General features: G+C 38.4%; 1 protein-coding gene across 3 annotated transcripts in view; it reads left to right on the forward strand.

The window, feature by feature from the left end:
* KIFAP3 (kinesin associated protein 3) overlaps positions 1-15,541 on the forward strand; it is a 76,790-nt gene that overhangs the window by 36,898 nt on the left and 24,351 nt on the right. For all 3 annotated transcript variants that reach the window (XM_080348431.1, XM_080348430.1, XM_080348432.1), the window contains 3 exons: positions 565-650; positions 9,533-9,722; positions 14,033-14,132. In XM_080348431.1, coding sequence (XP_080204557.1) covers positions 565-650; positions 9,533-9,722; positions 14,033-14,132 — 376 coding nt within the window. The remainder of the gene's footprint in view (positions 1-564; positions 651-9,532; positions 9,723-14,032; positions 14,133-15,541) is intronic.

Raw genomic sequence — 15,541 nt, forward strand, 5'->3', positions numbered from 1 at the left:
CTCATTCAAATTGGATGAGACCAGTATTAATGTTATTGTTTGCACAATGTATTATCTTCAATTTTTTTTGAGATGCATACATTGGAAATATTTTATTTTTTTAAAAAAAGAAGGCTCCCTAAAGCTTACAAAAGTAGCAGTCTCAAAAGATTAAACCATTCCACAGAATCTATGCCTTTTAGACTAACACGTTAGGTGCACGGGTGTCCTGTAACAGATCAGAATGTATTTTCTTTGTAGGGGGCAAGTAATTTTTTTTTTCGGCAATTTTAAAGAATATTTGGGTATCTTCAAAAGTGATTAAAAAAAAAAATGGTTGGGGGAAGACTGCCGAACATCACATGTGATGGAAAATTCCTGACTAGGGTTCTTAATGAAATTTGCAGTTAGAAGAACGCAGGGCAGTGGAAAAAAAGCAAACACCACCACCAAAAACAAAATAAACAAACCAACCAAAACAAAACAAAACAAATAAAAAACCAAACGAAAAAAACCAAAAAAAGGCCCCCATAAAAACACCAAAAAACAAACAAAAAGCTTTTGTCCTTAACAGTTTCTTTCCAGAGGCTCCAGCATATCTTATAGACCTGATGCATGATAAAAATGCTGAGATTCGCAAAGTTTGTGACAACACTTTGGATATTATAGCGGTAGGTCTGAGGTGGTTTGTTGTTGTTTTTTTTTGGTCATCTGTCCTTTGAGAACCTCTTTGCATGAGATAATTCTAAAATAACTAAGTAGCAATATGTTGCATATTGAGAATACTTTTTATGTGCAACTTTCTAATCAGGTAGGCAAAAGCTGAATTTTCCTGGGGCAATGATAGTCATTAATCTAGGCTGTGTACCAAACTTCCAAAAATGCATATATACTTGGAAAATTCATGCCAGTTAGCTTTACGCTACAGACACTTTTAAAGAATGTTTTTATACTTAACATACTTATGTAATACGATTAATTTATTTAAGCTTTCATTATTTCTTAGGTCTCCAAGCAAATAGCTCTTGTTACCCAGCAGCTTTTATTCAGCTTTTTTACATTGCCTGGTGCCAATATTTGTTTCAAAAAGAGAATGTGGGCAGTGATTCTAAAGCTGGTGGTTTTCTACTGGGGGAACAGTCAGTATAATGTTGAACTTTTTAATGCTGTTTTGAATAGCTTTCCTTTAGCTGTATGACTTAGTTTGTCCAACTGTCCATTGATCACAATAAACTTTTGGGACAGTTGTTTTGTATTAAACTGCTAACTTGGAACAAAGAAAGAATACTAAATTATGAAGTGCTGCTGCTCTCTTAGCTCGTATAGTGTGTATGATCTGCTTCTCGAGATCCTTGACTCTAGAAGTGTTTAATTTTTTCTGTGGTATTCTTCATTGAAATAAAGACATTGTGAAACTGATTCTACTCAATAGTTGCATTTAATTGTTAAAATTCCTCCTGGCCCATTTAATTGGATCGACTTCTATTGTCAAAGAGAAATGTCAGCATTTCATAGTGTCTTAGGATTGTACAAGACAGTACATCCTTTTGGATGTAGAATAGCTATCATGGAATTAAATCTTATAGCCAAAGAGAACTTAACTATGAGTCAAGAGTAGTGTCTTTGACTGCCTTAATGCTTTTCTTGTCATCTACTTATTTTCTTCTTTAGGTGAATTACACATATTGCAGTTTGTTCTCTGAAAAGTTTAATATAGCATAAGACCTAATTTACACTGCACAGTACTGTAGTCAATTTTGTCTTTTTTTTTTAATACTCAGTAGTAATACCTTCTAATTTAATATTCATCAAAGAAAAAGAAATAAAACATCACAACACTTTCTATGTTGGAATTCTTTCTAACTGGTTCTGGTTTTGTTTCCTAGAGGTATGAAATGAAAATCATGCTCACTAGTTAGTGACAGAGTTGCTGTTGACATTCATTAAAGACAAGATTCCAACTAAAATGAATTTGCACTTAGTACTTTTTTATGATGAGCATTATGTTCAGCTTACCAAGATCAGTTATTTCCAGGGATGTCTCCAGTGCAAACAGTAGAAAGTTCTTGGTTTTGTGGTGTTTTTTTCTTCTGGATGAGGCTGGACAATCCAACTGCTCCCAATGCTTGTTTTATCTTGGGGCCAGTGCAATTTCCAAGTATCTCAGACGTTGATCTGTTCATATGGGTGAGCTTTCCAATGTGGTACGTTGTAGTACATAGTTACTGAAAAGTTATGTTAGTAATATTATTAAGCAACATTTATTTTATAGGATCTAGAAGAATAAATACATTAAAACACAGATTCATCTTCAATATTAACATCTGAGTAAAATGTACTTGGCTTTTTCTTTCTTCCCAGGAAGTAGTATTTATGCTAGCCGTGAGTAAATGAGGAGCGCTATGATAATGGATGGGAAAGGCTTCTCAACTTGCAAGAAGCAGCACTGGACAGGACTTGTAGGGCCTTGAGGAGGAAGAAAGGGAGGAAATGATGTGGTACTGCCATTACTGGGAGTAAGGAGAAGGTATCAAGCAGCTACTGTGAGTAGTTTGCAGGGTGGTAAATTACTTTTAAGTTTGGTTGTGGGGCAGTGCCACACTTCAGATGGAGTTCACTGATAAAGTAGGAGAGTTCCCTTTCTGAAAAGGTCTTTTTAGCTTTATTATCTAGCTATTGGGTTGTAAGGTACATAAAGCACAACTAACACTGTACCCTAGAGGGGAACGGAAAGCACTGTGTGCCGTCTTTTCTGGATGACAGAGAGAACCACTAGTTGATTGCTTTCTCAGCAATGTTGTAAGCTGGTTGTACCAAAAATCACAGGCAAAAAAAGGCAACTTTTTCTGGATGGTGATGGGAGAAAACCTGAAACAGTAAGTTATCAGAACCTCAGATCTCGATAGGTGTTTTGCCATTCAGCTCAGTAGATGCGGTAAAGCAGCCTGTAAACACTGAGGTGTTTGGTTATCTGGCAGTTTTACACAACCAGTGACTTCTGAGGTGTCTGAACAGACACAGTCGTTAAGATGGCTGAAACTTCTTATCTGTGCTAGATCCACACCAAGAAAAACTTAAGTTTTTGGTCTTGTTGTTCCATAGATGTTGACAGGATTAGTTCTTCTGATGATGGAAATCAGAAACTAAATGTTGGAGAAAAGAGATTTGAAAGTAATTTCTTCTCAGAGAGACAAATCCTCCTTTCACTCATCAGTAAGCTCTGTATAGTGTGATTGAAATAACACTGAAGAAAATCAGATGCCTTATAAGCCTTAGGGGAGGTATGCTTTCTGTAGTAAAGTAATTGTCACAGAAATTATGGAAATGTTACACTGGTGTTGATTTATTTAATATAGCTTGGCTGGACTCTGATGAACTGAAACAGATGTGCTGCTTTAGCATAGTATGTACTGGGGAGTCTCAGCTTTGCACTGGTAGATGCAAGATACCTCTTTCATCAAAAAGAAAGCCTGCGTTGATAATTTAGCAATGCTTCAGACTCATGTCATGTGCCGAGTCTCGACACCAAGCAGCTAGTTCAGTGTACTTGTACACCCGAAGCAGGACAGGTCGCATGGCTCAGCTGAAAGCCTGGAATCAACAGCTGGTGTGAGAGTCTCAAGCAAATGAAGTTCCCTTTTCCTTTGCCTCAGAAGCCTGGACCCCTGCAACTCGAAGCTTTTGAAAAGAAATGTCAACTTAGTCACTATGATTTTACTCTGTTCGCCTTGGACAATATTATCAAGAGCTGAGGGGGTTATTAGTCTCTCAGGCTTCAAATCCTTTTTCTGCTCCTAGCTCAGTCTTATTGCAGCTAAATTATTTTTCTCACTTATTCAAAGAATACTTAGTTAACCATAACCAGATCTTTGGACTGCGTAGTCTGAGTTTTCCCCCCAGTTTTCTATTCAGTATTTTAACAGCTTTCATTCCGGGCCTGCTGTACCATCTTGTTTCTCTTATGATGAAGAGTGGATCATTGTGCTTCCTGCAGAAGTAAGATGTCTTCTAGATAGCTACAGCATTGTCCCTGTCATTTAAAAAGGGCCTCATGCCTAAGATGTTTTTCTAGCTTTCATTCTTTCCCCCAAGTATTGGTAATGAATGCCAAATAACGTTTGACTTGTATGGGAAGCTGTGTTAATGAACATCTTGTATCTTTCCGTGTTAGCTAAGTGACACAAATCCTCCTTGTTGGGAGTGCTGGAATTTTGCATAAGCAGCAGGAATGTGCTGTGAACCCTTGGTGTTCTGGGATTTGGGGCCAGCTGTGCAAGTTGTTGGCCACCTCTCTTAGAGCCGAGAAAGAGCAGACCACAGGGATTTGGTGTGGGCTTTATTCAAACAGGCAACACACTCTGAAAACAGATAACCTTTGACTCCAGCTTGGTGTCTTCTTTCCATGAAGAGTGCTGTAGTCACTCCAGGAAAAAAGGTTCTCCCTTCACTTGTCCAGGTTCCTCCTTTCTCTGGTATCTCTTGGTCCTCTGTTATCCTCCAACAACCATGAATACAGAGAGGTGGGCAGAGAGCAGCTGAGGTGTGGGGCTGCAGGCTGAACTGTTGACACATGTTTTCGCTGATCAACTTGTGCATTGTTAAATTTGCAGTCTGCTTTGGTGGCTAGTGCTTTTTGTGGCAAAGAACATGCACCCAGCAGGAAAGGCTCTACCTGGACCAGACGAGTAACCACGCTGCAGGCAGCATTATGTAGGGTCGGCGTGTCCTGATGGTTTTTGTCTTCACATGAACCTGTCTTGGATGGATTTCCTTCTGGTATTGATCCTTGTTCTTTTGGAGATTTGTGAGATTAGGAAGCTGACCCAAACCACTGATCTCTGTTGCTTTCGTAACAGCTTACTAATGAGATACCTTATATTCCTCCAAAGGAAAAAAATAAGTTTCTCTCTTCACCAATTGACAATATGGGAACCGTGTGCATGGTATGCATTTTATGTAGGCATCTAAATTTAGGAGTTGTGAATGTTCACTCTTTTCTCTGCTTTGCCATTAGTTTCCTATCACAGATTTCTGTTAGCTTCCCGTCATCCCAGTGATGAACCTGATTGCAAAGAAGTGACTCTGGGTTGCACAGGTGTAAGTGGTAGAAGGATTTTTCTGGCTTGTGAGTGAATTGCCTTCTGGTGGTACTTACCCCAAGGAAGGTGTCACAGACACCTGCAGAAGGTGATCCCTAACATCTGTTTCTCTCCTTGGTTTATAAAGGCACATAGCTAAGATGAAAAGCCTAACTTTTGGATGGCTAGACAAGATAAACCTTGTCTTTCTTAATAAGTGGTTAATTTAACCTTTAATGTAAACTCTGTGTTTTAGGGATGGTTGAATAATGAAGAGTGTAATGTACCACCAACTACAGCCTTGAACATAATAAGCATTCTACTTACTGTATTGCAGTGTAGGTTTAGTATGAGGAATTACATCAAATGAACCCTATTACAGACCCAATTAAAGGGCAACCACATTAAAGTGAAAAGGAGAATCTGTTTTTCATCAGCTGTGAGAGAACACAAAGCAGATCTGTGTAGCTCTATGTTATCCTATAGTGTGTTAATCAGATACAAGGTGTGACGGAAGCCAGTGACAAAGGGGACCCCTGATAGGGAACAGACATGCTCTGATAATAGGCCAGTTAACGCTTCATAATATTTCAATGGTTCAGTAGTAAACAAAGTTGGAAGTAGAACTTCAAAAAGGATGGCACATTCCTCTCAGAGTCGAACCATACATCTTCTATGACACTTCTGGATTTATGGAAACCGAATGTTAAAAACAGTGATGTCAGGGAGCTCCAAAGAGAATAAAATCAGTCTTCAGGATTCCTCCTTTTATGTTTCTGCACATGAAATATTTGAGGAGGGGGTTGGAGAATAGGCACATTCTGTCCACCTTCTTCTTGTTCCCCCTCCCACTCCTTTTCTAGTAACCTCACGTTTAAAAGAGCTGGAGAGCACAGAGCTCTGTTTGTATCTCCATGATCTTTAGTTTTCTGGTTTCCTTTTTGCAGGATTTCCTTACTAAAAGAGGTGTGCTTCGTGTGTTTAAAAAAAAATAAACCTAACCAAAACCAACTCCCCCCAAAAAAAGTTTTAAGAGCTCAAAATATAATTACTGGAAGACTCACTGTGTTTTAGGGAATTGTTTTGCTCTAAACTTCTTTAATTTGGTTTCTTTGTGCCTTTTGGCTCTAGTCCTGCATTTACAGCTTTTCTTCCATTCTGTTGTTATTCCATTAATCATTTACCCAGTGGTGTTTCTGCACATTTTTTTTGGAAAATCTACAGACATATTCTTGATGTAGCAGTACTTAAATGAACTTTTTTTGTGCTGAGGTTGTGTAAATGGTTCTAGATTATTGCAAATCATCCTTTTCTAGGATTGCTGCCAGGACAAAACTCTTGACAAAACTGATCGTTGATCTGATTTTTGTGCGGTCACTTTGTTCTTGTTGCTCATTCATAGTGAAATACAACGTATAAAGATAACAAGTAACCAAACCGCTTAAACAGATAACTTGTGATTTTATTTATTTATTTTTAAGTAATGTGCAGATAGATACACTTGCTCAATCTTACAGCTGCTAATTTGCCATTCTGTTGCTAATCATGTTTTCCAAAATGTAGATGAATGATTGAGGTAAAATACCTGGCAGTTTTAAGCCTCTTGGTATAGGATGTGAAATGTAGAATACATAGGAATATTCTGTCCTGTTGTCATTGCCTAAAGAAAAAAAATAAGTTAGCATCTGAGAAATGTTAACTGATTATATTTAGAAGGACATAAGAAGTTCATGTTTATTTGTGACAAACGTTCAGCATGTTCAGACAGTGCTGTAGAATGGAGCAGTGATGTCATGCAAGTGGGATTCATTTGGGGTTGTAATTTGGGGAAGATTAAAATGTGAATTAGGTAATTTAGCTGCTGGCCTTTCTACTTTTGAGAATTTTTAAAGGTAAACAAGGCAATGTAAAAAGGATTTCAGCTTTCCCACAGATTAGTCTAATTTGCTGTTTGTTAAATTTGTTTATTTTCCCCCACTTCTTTGCAATCATGATTTCTGGGAATAATTTTCTTAAGACTGGAGTACGATTTCTGGCAGTTACAAGGGGTTTCTCTGAAGCTCGTAAGTAATTCACAGCTGCTGGAGGCCGACATAATAGATAGCCCACAGTTTAGCTCTGGCAGATGCACAAAAGGAGACGTTGCCAAGATGCTGGTCAGATGTCATCATTGAAAGTAACGCCCTTTCATTTTTTATGGGTCATTTTATAAATCTCAGCAATGAGCATGCTTTTTCCAGGAAAACTCTCGTTTTGCACTGTTATTTCTAGCCTTTCCTTTTAATCTAGAGTAGAAGTGATGGGGAAAGATCAAGAGGCAGAAATAACGTGAGATGTTATTTTTCCAAACAGTATGAGGTGCCAGTGCATGTTTGTTGCTTTTTTGGGTTTGGGATGTTTTGTTTTTTCTTTCTCCCTCCCTAAGGCTGCTGCATTGCTGTACAGCTGGCAGAAACCTGAAATTTTGCTGGGGGCCACTGAGAATATCTGTAGATTCCACAGGTGATACTTGCTCTGTGTATGGGAGTTACGCAGGAGACCAGGTTTTGTACAGGACCTCTTGTGTGCCAGGATGGTGCAGAGGGGAATTAGAAAAGCCTGATGATCAGTGATGATCAGAGGTGGAACTGGAAAAATTTAGAATAATGCAACAGACTGACCGGAGCCTCAAATGTGCAGGTACTTGCATGGATGTCCCATCAAAAGGGAGTTTATATTCTACTTAAAGCCAAGAGAAACTTGCCATTTCTCTAAGTAAAAAAAAAAGTTTAAAACCCTGCTGCCATGGTGCAAAGGTTTGTGGTTGCACAATGCGACACGTGATTCCCCATGAAAACTTAGATGCTCTAGATCCTTGTTAGCAATGTGAAAGAAGCCTCTGCCACAGTGGCAGGGGCAGCTGGTATTTGTAGTATTGACCAGTCAGAAGGGTGTAGAAGACACAGGGCAAGACAATGCGTTACCTGTGTGAGGTTAATAGCCGTGAACACAAAGTAGGTTGAATATTAAGTTAGTTTAAAAGCTCAAGTTCAGCCTGCAGGGGTTTCAGAAGTTAAACCTGAGCTACTCAAGCAACTTATTCTGTCTTCACTGCTATTTTGTGACCTCTGGTTATAGACAGGTCTCCTTTTGCATGGATAGCTGGAGCAGTTTAAGAAATTACTACTTCTGCAGCCAAGGCATTATCGCTAGTTGTGTAAACACTGTTCATCCCCTTTAGGGCCAAGTAAAAGATTTTTAAAATGTTAAACTACCCCAGCTGGATCTCCAAGGAAAGTCTTGTCTAGATCATATTTTAACCAACATGAGATTTAAGAAATTTTCAGTTTTTCTCTCATTTGAATTTAGGTTAGAAGACAGTGAAGTGGGACCTGTTCCATGAGGATATTTCTTCTCACAAATAAACACACTTCATTTATGAATGTTATTCTTGTTTACAGTCCTTTGATTAAAAAGCACTAACCATGGCGCATTATTTGTGAATCTTTGCAAATTGGTAACGTCTGCAAATTTCGTATGTTGATGGGTTTGCTATAGTTAGCTGTGCCCTGTCTTTCCAGTAGTATTGAGAAACTGAGTATTATCCCCAGGTCTGTGTTCTCTCCATGGTAATCATCAGCCCACGTAGTCTGATCTGTTTAGAAGGGCTTTCAAAACAGCTGATTGCAGTGACTGTAGGCTATGTCACTTCCCTCCAATACTCCTTTATATTCACTATCACATCACTTGAGTGCAATCAGGCTGTAATCCAGACTGAAATTTCATGCCTACATTTTGTTTCCACAGTGGCTGGAGCCTGTATCCTGCTTTCTCCAGCTTTTTGGAGAAGTTCATGTCAGATTTTAGTTTTGTATCTTAGATTTCCATATCTTTATTACAGATATTGTGCACCGTTTTTGTGGGTATTCAGTATTAAACATAGAGAGCCATTATAAAATTTGACAAGAAGTTGAAAATTGTCTTTCAATTAAGTTGAAATTCTGTCTTGTTGGAGGTTGGGAAACAAAATAAAGATTTATTGGTTTTATCACAACCTTTTTTTTTGTGTTTTCTAGTAACCAGTTGTCCTATTGAATGCTTACCTAATGAGGATGTACAGGGTATTTGGCCAGTGTTAGTAATTAATTACTGAAATCCCCCTGACAAGTGCAGTAATTGGCTCTTCTGCATAAACCAAATGAGACTGATGGAACTTCGCTGCTCAAAGCAGGATTTTTTTCTGGATGGTTGTAAAGTTACAAACCATGACAGGAGGATTGTACTGCTGCATATGCAAAATCAGAATAACACCTAGTGCCTGCAAAATCATTCCCTTGTTTGCTTACAGTACCCTGCAAACTCAATAGAGGATCTAAGTCACTGAACCCTGAAACTGATGTCTTTTGCTGACATTAAATTCCTCTGCCATTACCTGTTAAACCAAACAGTTCTGTCTATACCTCATCCTAAAATATTGTGTGGTGATTTTTTAACAGGAATATGATGAGGAATGGGCTAAAAAAATCCAGAGCGAGAAGTTTCGATGGCACAACTCTCAGTGGCTGGAGATGGTGGAGAGTCGGCAGATGGATGACAGCGAGCAGTACCTGTATGGGGATGATCCCATTGAGCCCTACATCCACGAAGGGGATATTCTGGAAAGACCCGATCTTTATTACAGTGCAGGTGAGGGATGTGTATTAGTGTTCGGGATATTCAGGACTGGGATTGCCACCTCTGTGGTTCGAACAGGAGCTTGACCTGGGCCTGTGGAGAGAATCCACTGGCTCAAACTAGCAGGACAGTTACCCTCTTGTGTCACTGGCAGCAGCACTGTATAGCTCGCTGTAGCCAGGGAGGGGCTTGCTAGGATGTTAATGATGGATTGAGGACTGTATATCCATGGCCTTATGAAGTGTTACAGGTCTTCAGAAATATGAGTAGAGCTGGCTCGGAGGGCTAATGGAGCGTGACGACTGATTTGAAGAAAGGTGGCCCAGCCTTGTTCTTCACACCTATTTCTTGTGTTTGTAGCTTGTTTGCTTTGCAAATGCAAACTTTTTCTTATCCCTGTTAAATTCACAGATCTGGGATTTTATGCTGAATTTTATTCTGCCTCATGTATTTATTCTGTAATTGAATATTTATTGCATATCTTGATGAAAGCCTTCAGTTGAGCCACATCAAACTTGTAGGTTCCTTAGCAGAGCAAATCATTCTGTGACTTTCAGCTAATCTGGCTGTATGATTTTTGCTGTCATATATCTAGGGAAGTGTGTGAATCTTTTCTAGAAGTACTTTTTTCTGTTCCTCGTATGAAAAAGTTTCATTATTTGACAATTTGAAGGAGTTAGTATAAAAAAAAATGAATCTTAAGTCATGTTCTTATTTGAGATTAACCCTGATATGTTTTCTAAATAAAAAAGGCATTTCTCATAATTTTGCTTAATCCTATTAGTAGTACATAATGGCATAGTTCTAGGGGGATCTCAAGTGGAATCTGCTGTGTCTCAATTCTTCTATAAAAATTTTGTAGCAACTAAGAAAATAGATGTTGCCATACTGGATTAAGACACTGTGTTTAGTCCAATATCTTCTTGCCAGTTGCTTGAGAGGAAAGTTCAAAAGACTCTGCAGGAGACAATAATGAAATAATTTACCCACCGGATAAATGTCATCATAACTTTTAATAACTAGGAGTTTGCTTATGCTCTCAAGCTTGTGGTTTTATATCCTTTCCAAACTCCTGGATGACTGTGTGTGTGCATGTACTTTTCTTTTTAATTACTGGGTTTGAGTCTGTGGTTTTTTTATTTTCCACATAAGTGTCCAGTCCTTTGCTGTGAAGCATGAGTCACAAAACTCTATGACTGTGGATGAATTTGCAGAAATAATAATAAGAAAAACAGAGCCACTAAAACCTATAAAATTTACTTGTAGTTACTGTGAGAATGGAACTGTGCAAGATCTCAGTAACATTTGAAAAGTTATTCTCAAAGGCTATCAGAACTTCAGAATTCTTTTTCTTCTACTTTCAGTTATATGTGTCAGCCGTACCAACTTGCCTTTCTAGTGGTATGTTTTTCTCTTTTGAATCCTGTAGGTTAGCAGTGTATTGTATGGTACCAGGGTCTTTTATTACATCAGATCTCTTTTGGGCTTCCTGAAGTTAAAGATGTGCCAGCATGCCTTTTGTAGTCTCCCCTTTACAGGTCTTAATAATAGACCTTTGCTTATTTCATAGGGCCATTTCTTTTCCCAAATGTGAGCTAGAGATGGAGTGGCATCAGTAACACTGCATTTCCTGACTTTAATCATTTTATGTTACAGGCTTAGTGCTATTTGAACAAAGATTTTTGTGTTGGAATCGATATTTGACCGGGAAGGAGAGGCAGATTTCCAATTATATGTTCTCCAGATGTTTGAAAAGTGCTTTTGTTTTTAAAGGTATAAGAGTAGGTGATTATATTCAAAATACAGATTCACTGCTCAGGTTCCTTCCAGCAAGTGCCAGGAATGGTGTGCTTCTGAGGTCTGCTGGATTTATACTTTTGAGTTGTGGCCAGAGGGGGACATAATATTCCTTTGAAAAGGCTGTGGATTATTGTAGCGATTGGAGTAGGCATGTGAGTTCCTGAAGGACAGAGCATTACTTAGTTTAAAAAATAACAAAAATACAAATCTTTGTGCAGCCAGAAATTGAATGCTTGTATTTCAGTTTGATAATTTAAAAAATGACCTGCACTGATGGCTAGCGCTCAATACAAGTCCCACTTCAGCCGTAATAATTCTGGAGTTCACTGGTGGCAATATAAGTTCTTTTTTGCAGTGATTTACCAACATCTCTCTTGCAAAGGATTTTAAACCTACGTGAAAAACTTGGTGGAAATCTCTGAAGTTTTCTTCATGAGCTCAGTGTCTCTCTTGCTCTGAAAGTACATAACCCTAATTTATGTTGAAATGTACATAACAACAGATGTCCTTTAACTGTGTAATCATATTATATGCAGCTGATGCTATCCATGTGCTTTCATTTTCCTATAAATTCTCGTGAGCCCTGACTCCGAGTGTTATGGTTTGAATGTTAGCACTCTTGATTGAAGATGTTTTAAGTAGTGGTAGCTCTAGCCTCAGAGTTAAAATGTAGTGCTTTTTTATTAATATAGAGATGTTGGGTTTAAGTCTCTCTTTTTTACAATAGGTTTTAACCAAACCTGACTGTTTAAAATACCTAGCCACTTAAATTGATTGATTTTGATCTGAAATGCTGCAGGTATAGAAGTGCTGATGTTCCCCCTCATTTCTTTTCTGTGAAAAATACAGAATAGGTGGTGAGATATTAACGCTTGTGCTAAGTTTTCCTAATAACCATTTTAAGTTGCCTTCCTCTTCTTTGGTGATTTTTACATCCCTATGATATTGCAGGGCACTCATGTCTCGCTGAACATGCTGACAGACAGTAATATCAATCTGGGCCAGATTACTTGCTTGTCAAGTAATACTCTTTCACATACTGTATACACATGTACACAATTAGAATATAGCCATGTACAGCTATCTTATGCTGCTAAAATGTAGTCTGATCATGGCTAGCATTTTTCATTTCCAAGGCGTTGTGTCGTATTCAGTCACTTTCCCATGAGGTATTATCTTCTAAATGAACATCTGTAGCACCTCATCCAATGTCTGTTAGAAATTTAGATGCGTCAATTCTATTCCTTTTATCATTTGTCACTATATTATCTTCAAAAACCTTCAGGTAAATTCATAAAGCATAGGGAGATTTCTTTGAATGCCTGAGTCATCATCTCTAAGCCCTTGTGTCTGTAAGTAACTTTCCACTGCTTCCTGCACAGGCAGTTTTAGTAGTTTTGAAACCACAGAGGTTAAGCTAAGTGGCCTGTGACTCCCTGGATCTTATCTCTCTTTCTTTAAAGTGGAATGGCATTTGTAACTTCCTAGTCATTAGGAATCTCTCTCTCCCTTATGTTAAACTATTAAAGTATCAGTCTGAATGTACTTCGTTTTTTGGGGATGCTTTCTGCACTACAAGTCCGGGATTGTTTTCATACAATAACGGAGACAAACTGATGTAGAGTCTGTTTTAATGAAATAGCTCATTTTATCTGATTAGAGCCTAATACTAATTACCAAGTAGGAACTGTGCCCTTAATATTAACAAGAAATGCTGGTTTTGTGAATGGGAACAGGAAAGAGTTAAGTTGGGCTCTCATTCAGCTGGGGTCAGTTCACTGACTTTACTTCAAAGACACTCTGGATTTACACTGATGTAAGAGAGGGAAAAGGTTAGCCCCTGATTTTCTTCTCTTCCTTATAAAGCAAGAAGAGACTGTGAAGCCTTTAAGGAATACTGCTGGCTTTACAAATGTTTGCATCTTTGTATGCCAGTGTTTCAATACAAAGGAAGCAATGGGAAACTGTAACCTAAGTTCCTGAGAGGATATCATGGGAAAAGACCACCTTTTTAGGAAATAGTTAGAAGACATTAAAATATGGGGGAGATGAAAGAAATACATTTGAAATTGCTTTCCTGTTTTTCTTGGCCAGTTTTAAGAGATATAACGGTGAAGGGTAGAGTCTGAACAATTAAGACCTTTGCTGCATTTCTACTTCTTTGCTGCTGGTCCAGATTAATGTTTGACCCTTCTCATTACTTCTTCTCTGGGCTCACAGTCATGATGGGACAGACAAGATGAAACTTGATATAAACTTTAGAGGCCTGAGGAAGAAGGAATAAGAGAGTATTTCTTAGGTACAGCATTTTCAGGGCAGTAGGCTGAGCTACTTGGAGTCCCAGTGAGGACTTTTTGTAATTAAAGTTGCTGGTTTTCAGTATTATTGTTGCTTGACGTTCCTCACAGAAATATTGCAAGTTGCTAAAGAATTCCTAAGATAAACCAGCTCAGGTTGTGTTGCCCGCCTGCTCTGAAGTCATGCTCCTTCATACAGTCACTGGATCTTTCTTGTTTTTATAGATGGCCTAATAGCCCCTGATGGAGCAGTGAGTCCAGATTTCTTCAATGATTACCATCTTCAGAATGGAGACCTCGTTGGGCAGCATCCATTCGCTAGCAGGTAACTTGCTGTTTGTAGAGAACACACATAAACCAACAATGGCTATTAAAGTTCCTTTATAGGGCTTTGTCTGTGGTGTTCAACAAGTTTTGCCTTCTTAGCAAGTGGGAATGGTTTATATTGAATAAGTAATTCTAGTCTGTCTTCTGAATTACATGTTTCTTTTAACATACATGTTGTAATACAAGATAGATTTCCAGAAGCTGTAGAGTAGAAATGTAAAACTAGAACACGCAACTAACTACATGTTATGACAATTACTCAAATACCATACCCCTGATGTTGTTGTTGAGAAGTATCTAAAGAGGGGTTTGAGATGCTGATTACCTAGAAGACTTTTGTTTCCAGTATTCTTAAATTGTTAAAAATAAGTTTCTCAGCTGCTCTAACTATTTCTGTGGATTTGGGAGTTTTCTTTTGTTTTCTTTAACCTAAGTATTCCCAAGGTATTCTCCATTAGATTACTGATGGCACACACTTTGAAGATTTGCTAGATAAGCAAAAGATGTCTGCTTGACTTTTGGGAAATGTCTGAATTCCCCCTCTGGTGAATGACTTCTTCCTCAAATGTTAGCAAGCTGTTTCAGTTTGAATTTCTGAGTAGACTTCTCCCATGAGTTCAAAATAGAAAAGACTCATTTCAAAGAATGAAATCTTCATAGATCCTGTAGTGTTTAGGAAATGCCTTTTATAGAGCATGAATTATGTGCACTCATTAGCAGGAAATATTTCAAGCACTTTACAGACAAGGTACAGAATTCACTTTAACAGGATGCTATCTGGACATGCCCAGCCCTATGGGTGAAGTTGTTTCTTTTCGAAGGAAGAATGTTATTTTCACCACTTGCAACTTTAGTCACTCTTTGTAAAATATGAGTAATTCACAGTATGCACAACTGAAGCAAAAAATATTTTTCTCCCTTACTTTGACTTCTTGTATTTGCTAAAGGGCAGTGGACAGTTACACTTGTTTGTTGATTCTACCTGTGATGCACCAAAGAGCTGAACATCAGTAAGACTGGAATGGGGGTAACATTTTTAAGAACAAATTAAAGTAACTAAAATGGTCAGATTGGGAAAAAATAAGTAGGAATTAAGAGGCAGATCCTCTTGAAAAATGGAAGTGTTTGTACTCAGTAAGGATCAAGTTCAGAGCAGTGTGCAACCCTTCATGTGGAGCCTGTGTTTGGGAAGGGGAGACTGGGGTACAGGAGATGACAGATTTCTGTGTTACTCAGAACTGTATGGGTATGTGGTCCAAACAGTCTTCATGCCCCCCCTGGAGGTGGGGAGGAAGGTGTGCAGACTCCTTTCTTTCCAGTAAACTCGGATATAGCCCCAGCCAAAATGCTCTTGGCTGGCCAGAAAGCTTTCAACTGGGAAAAAAAATCTAGAGTCTCCTTGGGTAA

This window comes from Nesoenas mayeri (assembly GCF_963082525.1).
Source record: "Nesoenas mayeri genome assembly, chromosome: 8".
Taxonomy (NCBI): domain Eukaryota; kingdom Metazoa; phylum Chordata; class Aves; order Columbiformes; family Columbidae; genus Nesoenas; species Nesoenas mayeri.